The sequence below is a fragment of the Manis javanica genome, chromosome 9 (genome assembly GCF_040802235.1).
Source record: "Manis javanica isolate MJ-LG chromosome 9, MJ_LKY, whole genome shotgun sequence".
Taxonomy (NCBI): domain Eukaryota; kingdom Metazoa; phylum Chordata; class Mammalia; order Pholidota; family Manidae; genus Manis; species Manis javanica.
Window position 1 is genome coordinate 77,789,316 of NC_133164.1, and position 15,099 is coordinate 77,804,414.

General features: G+C 38.1%; 2 protein-coding genes across 5 annotated transcripts in view; both read right to left on the reverse strand.

Annotated features, from left to right (window-relative positions):
• The window catches only part of ANKRD12 (ankyrin repeat domain 12), a 182,188-nt gene extending 176,866 nt beyond the window's left edge, over positions 1 to 5,322 (reverse strand). For 2 of the 3 annotated variants that reach the window (XM_037008384.2, XM_037008380.2), the window contains exon 1: positions 4,946 to 5,322. The gene's annotated coding sequence lies outside the window, so the exon portion shown is untranslated. The remainder of the gene's footprint in view (positions 1 to 4,945) is intronic. The other variant, XM_037008382.2, reaches the window with a different exon arrangement.
• Positions 5,323 to 9,418: 4,096 nt separating this feature from the next.
• NDUFV2 (NADH:ubiquinone oxidoreductase core subunit V2) overlaps positions 9,419 to 15,099 on the reverse strand; it is a 47,768-nt gene continuing 42,087 nt past the window's right edge. For both annotated transcript variants that reach the window (XM_037008378.2, XM_037008376.2), the window contains one exon: positions 9,419 to 9,574. In XM_037008378.2, the coding sequence (XP_036864273.1) occupies positions 9,481 to 9,574 (94 nt within the window). In that variant the 3' untranslated portion in view covers positions 9,419 to 9,480. The remainder of the gene's footprint in view (positions 9,575 to 15,099) is intronic.

Below are 15,099 nucleotides of genomic sequence, written 5' to 3' on the forward strand. Positions count from 1 at the left end.
CAAAAGCATTAACTATACCCTACAGTATAGAAAGTCAGTAACATTCTTTTCCTTGATCACCAAGTAACTTCCAAGCAGTCAAAATTCAACTCTGAAAAAAGGACTTTTTAAATTCAGCAGTTGCAAGACTTTTGTATAGATCACCAAATACACGCCAAGGCTTTATTTCTAGTTATAGTACTTTTGTGCAAATTATGGTAGGGAAACATTCTGTGAAGTTTTCTCATCTGTCTTTAACATCATTAACCATCACCACTATGTTTATTTCTACCCTGCTTAAGTTTCTGAAGCAATAGAGTAGAAGAGAAAGACAGCTGTGTACAATGTGGCTTTGGTGGAAGAGAATAAAAGTATGAGTTTTGCTAACGCTTCTTTCATGACTGAATTTCAAAAGAGTCTAGCATTAACCAGAGAATTTTAACCTAGGTACTATCCATAGTTCGGTATTATCAGACTACCTGGATATTTTGCCAATCTTACAGAATAGTTGTGAAATTCAAGAGATATCTGACATAAAAACTACTTCATGAACTACAAAGACCATAACTTTTACTGTACTATATAATCTTTTATCCTGAGTCAATACAGCTCTTTCTAGGAAGAGAGGCACACATAAATGGTTTTGTTTTCTATTAAAAATCAGAGTGCCAACAAAACTCCTATTAGGAAGAAGAACAATCTGGAATCTGAGGAGCTATATTTCCTCCAGTTATGGCCCAAATACAAACTGATAACCAGAGAAGTAAACTAGTAGGTATTTTGAACAATTTTAGTGCAATAAACAAATGTTAAGGGATTGGCTAAAACAGACAGTTTTTAAATGCCAATGAAAAAGAAATGAATTCCACCCTTTGACTTGCAGCTTCATAATTTAGTTTTTCCATTTATCTCAATTTGGAAGAAGTTCTGTTTAAACTTAGGCTTGAATTTGATTTTTTTAGGTATTTTGACGTTGTCACAAATCAGAAATCCTAGTCTTGGATGGCATTTTTTAACCTAGACAACTCAAAAATTTACTATTGTTAGATATATTCCTTTTTTAAAGCCCTAAATGAGCTTGGTCATCTTTTTTCTTCAGTCACTCTAATTAAAGTATTTTCTTTGGAACAATGACATCAATATAAAGGTGAAGTTTGTTAGAACATCCATTTGTAATATTAACAACTGTAGTCCTTTTGTGGCTGGTGAGAATAATTTGCTTCCTACAACATAAAAAACCCAACAACTGTACCAGTATCTCATCAAAAGTATGAGTTTTTTGTCAGCCTATCTTACACAATTCTCCCAAAGTTTTTACTTTTTCTGTTTTTTGGGTTTTTTTTGGCCAACACAGTACAAGGTAGAACAACTGGCCCCGAATATTTTTTCACAAAGTCTGAAATTTAAGAAACATTGCATTAAAACTTTTCAAAATCAGAGAAACACTCCCAATTACAGGCAGAGCATAGAGAAATGGCTAAGAATAGGGACAAGAGAGTCTGTCACTTCTTCAGGTCTTTGAATATCTACATATCATGTAACTGGTCAAAGCCTCATTTTCCTCAGCCATACATTACAATAATGATAGTATCTGTATTACAGGTTTATTGTGAGAATTATCTGAAATGTTGCACTAGAAACTTTGAACACAGATAAATGCACATATTGCAAGTGCTTATCAAATGTTTATCATAACCCTTAGCTGCAAGGTTATAAATAATCTATGTAATACTACTATTACAATATTGATATATTGGTTTCCAGCATTATCAGTTGAAACCACTTTAAACGTAAGAGCATTATCTTAACATTTTATGTATTTTATTTTAGATCTACAAGATAACCTTAACATGACTATTCAAAGCTGATTCTGTAAAGGAAATATATTAATGTTATTGTCTTATCTGTAAACTAGCAACAGATAATTAACATTGCAACTAAGATATTTTCACTATTACTTTTTAAAAGCCACTGTCTGTTAAAGAAACACAGATGATTCTGCATGCATGAGTGTAAACGAAAATATTTTCAAATGCTATATGAAGAAACTTCATATTCTCCAGAGGAACTGAGGCTCTAACAAAGGCAATATTTTAAATGTTCATAAGAGGCTTTACTAAGATTAGAACCAAGCAGGGATCAGAAAATGTATCTACAGGGAGTTATAATCTATAAAACAGCAGGGGCTGAGAATATTAAAGCTAAAGCTAAGCAAAATTCTAGGGACCTAGACACCTTGTTACACAGTAAGAACTGTCTTTATTTTAAAAATAGTATCACTCTTTATATGTACAAACGTTTAGGGTATACAATGTGCTCTTCATATGTAATCACATTTGTTCCATCCAACAACCCCGTAAATTTATGAAGGAAAATTATTTTTTGTAGAATAAGATGGCAGGATTCTGAAAGTAAATGTGATTCATCAAAAACCACAGTTTGGAAGTGACATATCAAGAATTTAAACCTGAAGCAGTCTCACATTTCAATGTTCTTTCCAGTACTCCATAAAGCAAAAGGCAAATTAACATCTTCAAAGAAAAATATTTCTGGGCCAAACTACCGACTGTTTTTCCTAGCTGTGCTGATTTGGGTAAGTCATTTCATCTTGCCAGGCTTTTATTTTCTCATTGGTAAAGTGAGGGAAACAGATTAGAAAAACAGGTCCTTTTTAGTTCTAAGAATAAATCCCCAAGACTATTATACCCTTTCACAGATTATAGGTGTTTTACAAATACACAATGATGTTAGTTTTAGCAACAAGTTCCAAGTCAGAGAGTAGTGTCAACAGCTCTTAAGCAACCTATTCCAATTACTGGACAAATTCTTCTAGCCTATCTGATAGATGCTCCTTCAGTGTCATCAAGTTTATATACAGAAAGCAGTCGGAACCTCTTACGAACTTCGATGAAAATTTACCTCACTAAGCATTCTCTTTTTAGACTGAAATAACGCTCTTAAAACCTCACAATGGTTTAAATTTAAATAATACCAAGTAAACATACCAAGAAATTGAATGTTTACTATTTTTCTTATTCTTTAGAATAAAAACCTCTTTTCCAACAAAGTGTTTTCCGAATGTATCCCTAACTTTTCTCCAGTGTATCTCAGAAGAAAATCACATTCTGAACTTCGATAGAAAAAAACAAGTATTCATAAAAACTTTCCTTTAAAATTCTTCCACCAGTTATGCACAAGTGTCTAACCTAAACTTAAGCTCCCCCCCCCTTCGTGATAGCAAAGAACTAAAACGAGAGACTGCACAACATGTTTTAACCACCTTCTTTCTTCATCTGAGTATTTTTATTCTCCTCTTCCTCAAATAGTTTTCATGGAATACACACCCAGATTGCCACTTTTCAGTTTGCAAGTTTGTAAAACCATTCCAACAAACCATGGAAACTGTAGAGATTAAGAGCATGAAAGGCATCTTACTCTGTTCCTTCCATGAAAACCACTTAACACTTATATTTTACTTCTTTTTTAACACCCTGCCTGTCCCTAAAATAGAACACATACTCTGAATAGCTAAACTTGACTTCAGCCAAGGCGTCTGCAGACCTTTAGAAATTTAGTGCTTGCGTCTATAAAAGATCTTTAAGAAGTAAAATCTTTTTCTTGCCTATAATCTCCGGGGAAAACATTTCGAATCTTTAAATGTTTCTGCGTTTAGCCCAAATTAAAGACTTTATCCAACAAGATGAGTTTAATATAACGACTAATCTGACACAGCCGACACCATCTCATTTTGTTTTTAAGCCACTTGGCACCAATAGAGCGTATATTCTGCCAGTTCTAAGCTAATCTCCAGGAAAGCCTGTGTATAATGATTGAAGAAACTGAAACAGATCAGTGCCCAAGATTTTTAACAGCCTACTTGGGCATATGTTTTTAATAAAGTCAATTTTTAAAAAAGAGCCTCTACTATTCGCCTTTCTTTATAATTTATGAAACCGTTTAAACATGAAAAAGGAATACATGACTGAGAACATAGCTTCATTTCAACTTAAAGGGTACAGATAATCCCAAAGCGTTACAGATCACGGGATCTGCAAATCATTTCACCCGCGTTCGCAGTTTAGCCGCGGGTGTCCAGTGGAAATTACAATCTCGACTGTTACACTGCTTAAAATGTTTCCTATGGTTTCCACTGGTGCAATAGTTAACTTCCCATCGTAAACTGTTTCTTACTGTTATTATTAAAACAACTGTCAGCTGGGCTTCAATAACCTCTTTGTACAACGGTTTATAGAACGCTTTGGGATCCTCGAAGATGCGTCACACTGTATTACCCCTTAAAATGAGATCTGGGAACCTGACGTGCTTCAAGGGTCTAGGAGTGTTTTTCGAATGAGCACTTGCAGAACGATGGAGAGAACCGACTGCCCATTGCGACAAGAATAGATCACACTGGCACTGAAGGCAAAACTGCAGCGTGGCCGCGCTCCCTCCGCACCCAAGAATATTATGCTTCAATTTCCCCGCTCCCTTTCAACCACCGCACTACAGACCCCGAACCTCCGAGGTTCCTCCCTCTCGCAGGGGACCAGCGGTGTCCCGCAGCCGCGCCCGAACCGAGACTCTCAACGGGCGCGCGCCGCCGCTGGGCAAGCCCCCACCCTCGCCCCAGCGCGCCCCGCCCCGCCAGTCCGGCCGCGGCATGCCTGCGGCGGCCTCTCGGACAACACACACTCGCAAGCACACGCTCGCCCCCGGCCCCGCCATATTCCGGCAGACGGCGGCACCCAGTCCCGAGGGCGGCGGCGGCAGCGCCGGGCCCCGCGGTGTGCCGCCCCGCCCCCGCCCCGCTGGCAGCTCCGAACTGCGCCGCGGCTCCTCGCGATTCATGAAGGGGTGGCGGGCGGGGCGGCCCTGCGCCAACCACTAACGTCCTGTCACTGTCAGCCAGCGGCGTCGTGGGCCACGCTTGGCCGGGCGGACCGGGTGGGCAGGGCACGTCCCCTACCTTGCTCTGGAACGGGGACACGGGAGCACAGCAGAACTGAGGGGGTCTCCTCCCAGGCGCCGGGGACAGGGCTCGAAACCGCGCCCCTCCTTCCTCCTCGCCTGTCGCCACGCCCCCCTCGCACTCACGGACCTGAGGCACGGTCGGCACAGGAGGGTTTACCCCTTGAACGAGTGCCTCGGCGTTGCCGTCGCTGTCGTTGTCTTCGTCGCAGCTGCACCCGCCACGAACGCCGCCGAGGCCGGGCTTGAAAACATCTCCAGTCTCCGTCCGTCTCTCACCACAGCCTCCTTGCTCTAAGGACAGCGCCGCCCGGCGATTCGCTGCAGCGCGGGCACGTGACACCGCGGGCACGGAACGGGCGGTGTAACCTCCCCGCCCCCGGCGCGCACCCGCCCCTTCCGCCCGCCCCTCCTCGCTGCCCAGCTGCTTTTTCAGCTCTACAGAGAAGCTTCCCGAGCCCAGGGCCCGGGCCACCGGGCCGTACCAAGAGGGAGGCGGCGGGGGTGAAAGCCGGAACTCCTCCCTCCGTGCTCTTCCCTCGCCCCACCCATCGGTGGCACCGCCCACACCTCCGCCGTCACCGGCCCGAGAAGGGAGGAGTAATCCAAGGGAAAGCAGGAAGCGGGGCAGGCGCTACTGTTACCCTCGAGCCTTGGGGCTCTGCAGTCAGTTTATGTGGCGACCATGGCTGTGGATAACACTGGAAACTTCGGGAAATGGCGGCGGCGATGATGAAGAGGCTCCACTTAGGGTATTCACATTTTTGCAGGGGCGGGCGGACGAGTTTGTAAGCTCGGATCTGGGCAAACGCTGCTGACCGGGCTTGCCGCAGAAGTGAGGTGTCCCTAACCTCGCGGCTGCCGACGGCCTGTTCAGCGTGTAGAGAGAGGGTGCGGCGGGTGCCCAAGTCCGCGCCGCACTGCGCCTGCGTGCTGGCGGGGCCGCACCTGGCGCTGGGGCCCGCGGGACCCGAACGCGTGTTGGGGACGCTGCGCGGCCACTGGGCGCCCGCTCCCTGCACCAGGTGGGGTCCCCAGTGCCGGTCCTGAAAGCACCTTTAGCGTGCACCTGCCTGCCGCGGGGACAGCACAGACCCCCCCACAGTACACTCTTCCACTTACACCCTCGCATGTCCTTTTTAGAGAAATTTAAATGCATTTTTCCACACCTGAGAGTATTTCGGAGGGAACTGACCAGGTAATGAAGAAAAAGTGCAGGAGAAAAATCTACCTTCTTGGCGTACCAGCAGCAGGTACTCTGACTTACTACAGGACGCTTTTTATTTACCCTGAGATTAATCTGTGACAGTTTCTACATGCCTTTATTATACTATCAAGGGCGTTACATAATCGGAGGGAAACCATTTTATTCTGACTTCCTCTAGGCGCTTTTTATTTTTACATCAAAGTTAATCCATAGCAATTTGTGCATGCCTGCCTTTAACCATGATAAATAGGTTACATAACTGGAGGGAAACCATCTCCATCGTTCCTACTGTCCTCTAAACTACAGCACCCATTTTTGATTTAATAAGTACATGTACACGTCAGTTACAGCAGCAGATGACATTTCAGACTTGGGAGAAAGCTAAATCCCAAGTTACTATATATAAACTTGCATTGAAGATAACTATTTTTCCTTTTCTGGTTCCTGATTTCTTCCACCTATTAGGTTCAATGCGAATAGTGAGAGAGCATCTTGTGACTAGAGATCAAATACATTTAATTTGGGTATTTATGGCATTAAATAGAAAAAAGTCACTAAAAATTAACCAACTCTGACATCTCAAGTCGTTCAGTTCTTTCACTATCATAGAAAGTAGGTCAGTTAGTATTGATGACAATAGCTATATAGAAGTTGAATGTCTCGTTTCATAATTGAAAGGCAGCTAATCTTGAATTTGCTGAAATAAATTAACTAGGTTTATGGCAGCAGCAGTATGCAAAACCATTTTAAGTAAAAAAAAGTCACTGAATACATGAAAGGTTTCTAAGACAACTGTGATTCAGGGCAGTGTTACTGACAATAGGACACTAAGAGTTCATTGTAGAGATTGCAAAAAAGTTTTAATGACACTCGTATTAAGTTACATGAAAAATTATAAGCCACAATTTGTTATTTGAAAGTTCCAAATAACCCTAAGGCAGACAAGAGGGACTAATTTCCTGTCACAGTGTGAAAGAGAAGTATGTAGGTATTAAGAAAATAATTCTTATGATAGAGGTCTTAAAAGAACCCTGAAGTTTATATCCAGTAGCTTTGTGACTGGTAACCTAAGTCTTTTAATTGTATAGCCCCATCTCTCCTTAGCTCAAGTCCTGTTATCCATCTTCAGCAGGTGGGTAAAATGTTTTCTTAATAGTACCAGGTGGACAAGGACCTCAAGTGTTAAATAGCACTACTCACGAAAGTTAAATATTATCACGTTTATTTAGAGTTATTACTAGCAGATACCTATTGATATCTGAAGTAGAAGCCATTCTCCAAAATTTACTTTCCAGCTTCGTTCTTCACACAAACACACTTTTAGTACCAACTAATACTGCCGTTAGAGCATTCAAAAAATCCTGTTTTTAGAAAGGGAATGTAATAAATGAAAAGTACAGTCTCACATCACAGCTTATTATATGAGTCTATACAGACCAAACACCTTTGCAGTTACTATTAAGACTCTTAATATGCAGGATTTAGTGGAGCAGTGGCCCCATACAGTTACAGCAAGTAATTCTGAGTCATCAGCTTTCCCTAGCAACTCAGTAGCTGCTCCAAAAACAAACAAAAAACAGGTATTAGATTTTTGGCTAATAGGGAGAGTGAAAGGTTGAACTGTTGGTTACTAAGTAAATTTCTTCCCCAAATATCACCCTCCTTTTTTAAGAACAGAGGAAGTGAGAAGATGAAATGAGGGTATCAGTGGAGGTAAACAAGTAATGCCTTCCTCTCCCTATTGGTTTGAGAAATAAACCGGGATACAGCTGTCATCTCTCAATATTGGCAAGGAAATTTTAATCAGTATATTCATACACATTTTGGAACCATCTTGGATTAGTGTAACAAAATTTTACCTTCCAGGTGTTTTTAAACCTAACCAGGAAACTGTCATTAAAAACCACTGTTCTTGTTTTAACACTGATAGGATTTTTTAAGAAATGGGCAAAAAAATTAAGCAAGGCACAACCTAAAATTCTAATACATACTAATGCAGTACAAAGTAAATGATGGTCTAAGAACTACAGAACATGTTTACATAATGGTATAACTGTATGCCTATGATGAAATGAATTTTTTACTTTAAAAATTTTACGTGATAGCCACTGCATATGCTTAGTGCATGACTTTTTTGCCCAGTATCTGAAACCTCCCCACTTAAAACTTTTCTAATTTTTTTATCTCAAAGTGTATGATAGTCTTACAAAATTCAATAGTATAATTAATTTAAAGGAATACTTTTGTCATAATTTTAAATAAAACAAGTTAACGGGAAGAAGATGGTTACTATGTACAGACTTTAAAGGAGTAAAAACAACTCATAGTAGTTGCCATGGGAGAAAAGGTCAAGAGTGCTGTAGGCTAGAAGGCAGGCATTTTTATTGTTTTAACTTTTTGCATCACTTGAAAAAATGACTGTTGTTTACCTTCTCAAGTGAAAGATAAAAATAATTTTTAAAGACATTCTTAATGTTTTTAAGCATCATAACTCAGAGAAAAGTCTATCACAAGAGCAAGGCCAAAACAGTGATTGAGAAATCCTAGAACAATTAAATTGGATTAGTTTAGAATCATCCTTGCATTAAAGCCGGCTTTTTTTTTTTTTCACCTTGCAAAACTAATATACTGTAGCTAGTTTCTTGGACACAGTATACAAAGTTATATTTTTTCTAAGTTGTAGTATGCTCTAGAGTGTATTTTTGCATATCCACTGATCTTTCCAACTCAAATTGTACTTCCAATTTCTTCACCCAATTAGTTTTTGTAATGCTTGCAGTATCAAAATAGCCAAGGATAATGTCAAGGTGTTTTGTACCTTCCTTCTTTAAAAATAACAAAACAATACTTCTAAAGACAACTACCTTATCCTCCTTAGGCCTACAGTCTGCTTGAGGTGTCACCAGTTGGAACTACAGTATCAGCTGTGTGCTATAAATACAAAAATGTTTAAAGGAAGTACTGTCATAAATAAGGTTTATACAAAGATGATACTGAAGAATCAGTGGCTATGGCAAAAGATGTGAAAGCACAAGGAACTTGAAATTGACAAATTTTACTTCACAATAACTTAGTATTATTGATAAAAGTTGAAAATGGATGATACTGAAATAGCTTAACTAGGTTATGGAATGTCTTCCTAATTAGACATAGATAGCAGAAGATTTTTAAATGGTGCTCTGAAGTTTTCACACAATACTTAGAGCAGCAAGTTGCTAGGTTATACTGAGGTATACACAGATTGAAATGAATAATATAAAACACTTATGTAGACACGAGATTCATATTTTATTTCTTCAGTGACGTATTTTACAGTTGAATATAAATTAAAGACCCACTTGCACACGAAAGCCAGGTCCTTTGGGTGGTTCAGTCAAAGACGTAAGACCCCCAGCAGGCTCACAAGAGAAGCGTCCACTCCTGAAAACATTAAATTGACTATTAATGATTATCACTTATAAATCTTTACTTAAAAATCATATAATTGTTACTTTACCACGTTCCTGTTAAGTGACTATTTCCAACGCCCCAACAACTAGCATGGATTATTTAATCCAAACACTTCCAACTGCTGCAAGATTTTTTCTTCCTGATGATACAAAAACTGGCTTATCAAAACTCACCATAAATATGAAAAATATAAAAATACCTAATACTAATTCCCATTTATTTAGCAGTATACATGTATTATTAGCTTATTTAATCTTCACAAAAAATGCCATGAAACAGGTGATATTGGCCTTATTTTACATATAGAGAAACCAAGACTTGGGGGATTCAGCATCTGCCCATGGATCAGAGCTAAGAACTGTAGCAAAATAACCCAACCTAGAGGACATTTAAAAAAATCATGTTTTACTAAACTAGAGCACTATGTTTACACCTGAATTTTTATTTAGATTGAGATCCACTGTGACAGTGAAGAGAAGGAACTATACACGTATACACCGTATTTGGAAAGAAACAGAAACTGAGTTCTGTAGGGAATTTGAAGATTTGAGAGGATGTCCTTTAAAGCAGTGAAGACAAAATCTTTTTGTATTTCTATTTTTTTAAGGGTTTATTAGGAGCAGTAATTTTTCAAAAACAGGTTCCAGGCTAGGGTGGCTACCACAGGCACAAAGAAAACAAAACAAAAACAAGTCCTTATGTAGTAATCTATGAGGAGAGGCAGCAGAGATGTAGAAGAACCTGTCTTTTTTTCACCCACACACATACTTTCCAAGGTAATCGCTCAACCTCTGCCCAGTCTGACCTCTATTACCAGAGTCCAGCTAAGCACCTACTACTACTTCACCTATTCCCTGGCTTTGTTAATTCACCTTGCTTCTGCTACAGATTTTAGCTAAACTATTTATTCAAATTTGTGTATTTTTACTCCCTCTAGTTTTGCCCTTCACATTCTGTTATCAGTCTTCTAAGTCTTTTTACAGCCCTGGGAAATCATTTTTTGTTGCAGGGACAAGAAAATGATACCACTTAATCATTTATAAGATCTTTCAAGCTACTGCATTACATAATGCAAATAACTAAGTGGTGTATTGTAATGAAGAAATGCCTACAAAGCCAGAAATAATGTTTGGATTATAGGTTCACTGTGAAAACCAGATCAAAAAGCAGTCAGAGCTTAAAACTAATGTTGTAGGGTGAGTGGAAAAATGATATTTAACTTTAATAAAAAGGCACTTCATTTTATAATACTTTTTACGTTAACTAGTAACACAGGTACACCTGCTGCTCTTTGCTAATGAAATGAAATTTACTTTGGAGGATCTTCTGCTCCTTTTACTAGGTTCCCTCTTGTGTTTTAAGCTCAGCTACCGAACACAAGGACCAATTTAGGAAGATTATAAAACCTCAAGTCTCTGGAACAATAAATTGGAGAATTAATCATGTATACTGCCTGAACCCTTCACAGGATAATAGAAGTACTGTGAAAAGTAATCTGGTCTAGTTCCTAAAGTTTGTTCCATGAAATTACAGCCCCATGACATACTTTAGGGGAGAAAAAGGGTTTCACTGGTCTACTATGTCTGCCTACAAACTTTCCCCTTTCCCTACCATTCACAAAATGCCCATTAAAATATAAAGGTTATAAAATCCACCAGTAAGGCCTGCAAACTTTGTTTAATCTACTCATCATGCAACTTGTATCTGCATTCTATCTGTAAGCATGCCTCAGAACACTATATAAAGGCAGTGATCCTAGCCCTATCCATTCACCTGCCAGCCACAATTTATACTAGGGATTTCATTTAATAAAAGACAAAAAAATTATTTCCCCAATATGTTATGCTCAAAATGCCAATCCAATACTATTGGTATATTCATCATTTCAACTTATTTGCATTCTAGAAAATGTGGCCTTTCTGTACAATTTTATGGCTTAAAAGTACTTTTTAAAGAAAACCTACTTAATGAAAGCTTAGTGCTTCTCTAATATTGCTGAGATATATTCACCACTGTCCCTTACAGTATAAAAAAATGAAAGTGGCTTTACTATCTAGTTACCCATCAGCAACCACCTGTATTTTTTGTATGTATACTTTGTAACCTACCTATATATTTTTTACATCTCAGATATTATCCAAATCCCACAGAATTTTGCAAAATTTAAGATATCTTTATGAAACTAAATATGAAGAATTCATATTGGACTTAAAATTCATTTTAGCTAATGCATATTTAAAAACTTGTATCAATAATTTGAAAGCAGTTTTAGAAGTTTTTTTCAGTAAACTAATGGAAAATAATCTCAGCACACAATTACCTGTTTATTAGTGTCAAAATAAAGAAAAGTATTATTTTAGTATTTGTCTTTCTAGCTGTCATTTACCAAAAAAATTGAAAAGCAGTTCTGAACCACATACAGACATCAATTTTTACTAATTTTGGCCAGGGCAGACCTGATAGAGGTACTTAAAAATCAGTTACTATTGATCCAGTTTAATTTCTCTCATTACTCAAAGATTCTCAATGAACACTTCTTCGAAATAAGTGAGCAGAAAGCTTTATTGTAAATACTAATAAAAAATAATTAGCCAGCTTTGATTAATTTAAAAATAACTGTAACTGTGCTTTGGTCATTACTATCATTGCAATCTCTTTCATTGTCCTATATATCCAAGAAATCAACTTGGGGAAGAGGGAAGGTTCTGTTTTGATATGCTGGGAACATATTCTAGACATTAACATGTCCAAATACAGTCTTTACATATACCATTGGTGGACCCTATAGAATTACTGAAAGATAAATAGGTTTATCTCTGCTTGTTAAATAAGAAGGGATAAGTAGGAAATAAAAATAGGTTCAGAAACCAATAATTCTAAGAGTTTTTGGCTCAAAATCTATAGCACTGAAAAAAAAAATCCCTGTGGAAAACTATTTTACCATCACTGATGAGCAACATCCCTATTATTATTAGATAGTGAAATGCTGAACTGTGGTACTGGTACTTAGTTTCTGTTTATTAATGTTAAAATACAATGATGTTATATTACCTACTATATTAAAAATAACAATGAACTTTAATTTCACCCCTGGTAATCTCACCCAGATTTAACAATAACGGATGAATCCCCAATTCCTATTTCCAGCCCTAATCTAATCCCTAAATTCCAGACTCATATCTAACTTGCAGCATTCCACAATGGATGTCTAGTAGGCATCTCAAACTTAACATGCCCAAAACAACATGACTTTTCCTTCCCCAAACTTGCTGTAACCCAAATCTTCTCCATTTTAGGTAAAGCAACTACTGAGGTGCTCACACCAAAAAGCTAGAAATCACTTGTAATTCCTCTGTGCCACAACATGCACTAAATATTAAACTATTCTCCACATACCAACTAGGACAATAATTATAACAAGATCACTCATTATCCCTTACTGGAGATACTCCAACAATAGCTTTTTATTGTATTTACAATTCAACCCAAACTACTTATCTGGGCCCCTATATCTACCTCTCAGACCCCTTCTACCACTTTTCCTCCTTGATACCTCACAGCAACCATACTGTTGTCTTATGTTTCCTCCAGGACCTTAATACATCCTCTTGCCCTTCCCTGGAACATTGTTCTTTAGTTGCTTACACGGTTCCTTTGAGCTTATCATTCAAGTTATGGCTCAGATTTCACCACCTCAAAGAGGCCTCTCAGACTAAATTTATCCCCATTCTCAATCCCCTAATCCTACTTTATTTTTCTTTTCAGCATTTATTACTCAGATACTACACTAGCTGTCAATATCCATCATGAGATTATAAAACATGACAACTTTACCTTGTTCGTTAATTATATGTACAACCTGAAATAGTGCCTAGCACTCAGCATGCATCCAAAAATCTTTGTGAGGTGAATGGCAACGGAACGCAATGAAGTAGGCAAAGCAACTCTGTGTGTATGGCAGGAGGTTAATATGATCAGTAGGGCATGAGAGTGCTCCTTCCGTAGATTTCATGAGGAAATCTACACTTGAGATGTACTCAAAAGTTGATAGAAGTTAAGGGTTTAAGTACAAATACAAGAGTAGCATAAACTTATTTAAAGATACCGGGTCTTAAACACAAGCTCTAAGACATAGAAAACGTTACAGACTCTTTTTGTGGGCAAGGGAGGCTACATTTGAAGCAAGATAAGTAAGGAATAGGACCAGTGAGTGGCCAAGAAAGATACTGTAATGTTAAATGACAAAAGGTTTCACTTCAGTAACCTCCAAAAAGGAGAATGATTCTTCACAATAGAAATGTTTTACCTTTAAAAATGTTAAAGATAGCCCAAGAAAGTGAGGAACAAGGAAGAGAATGCCAAATCTCTGAAAGCAGATTCAATTCAAGTGCTGAAAGAAGTATGTATTTCTTAGAAAAGAAAAGAATAGTCAATGGGAGCCAGCTTGCCTTTACAAAACTTAAGTTATCCTGAACTGTCCTCTTTTTCTTATTAGGTAGGGTTATTAGTATGCCAGAATGAGTACTTCTAGAATGCACCCTATAGAACCACTCATACTCTCTGACCTAGTAATCTGACTTCAGGGAATTGTTATCTATAACAAAAAGTAGGAAAACATTTTAAAACAGGAGTGAAGAGCACACAATAATTCTTTTAATACAAGAGAATACTATATGGCCATTAAAACCTACAAATATATTGAGAGAAGGAAAATGTTATATGATATCAGCAGGAAAAAATACAGTGATTTACAACTGTATAAAACCATGCAACATTTGCACCATTAAGAAAATTTTCATCTTTGTGAACACTTATATATGGAATAGGGTTTGTTTAGCAGGAAAAGTTGAGGTTCATAATTGAAAGAAAAGTAATTAGTTCATGACAACCACAGGATGGGAGCAACCTGGATAAAGTGTTTAAGTCAAAAAAGATTTGGCATTCTAACCGTGCCATTAATGGTATTATGTATCTGAAGTGAGAGTTGATGTAATTAGGCTGCATTATAAGAATCATAGTGTCTGGAACAAAGGAGAGAGTCCCACAATACTTAACTGCTCAGTTCATGTTTCAAATACCGTGATTAGTTTAAGTATCACATTAAAGTAATTAGCCAACTACAAAGCTTCCAGAGGAGGGAGCCCAAAACTATAACATGGGAAAACAAACAATTGTGGTTATAAATCTGAGAAAAAACACCTATTTCAAATAACTGAACAGGTGTCATTTAGAAGAGGTGTAAAAGTTATCTTGTTTTGGTTCAAACAGCAGAATTTGATCTTTAGGTGGAAATTAGAGGGAGATAGACTTAGGTCAATCTTCAATCTTCTGGCAGTATGAACTTTAAAAAAAATAGAACAGATCTCTATTTGTAGTAAATTTCCCTTCTCCATATATACTGAAGTAGATATCAGATGATTACTTGACAGAGTTTTGGAAAAACAATATTCTTATTTTAGATGACAAGTTCATTTAGATTCTGTCTAAGGCTCCTG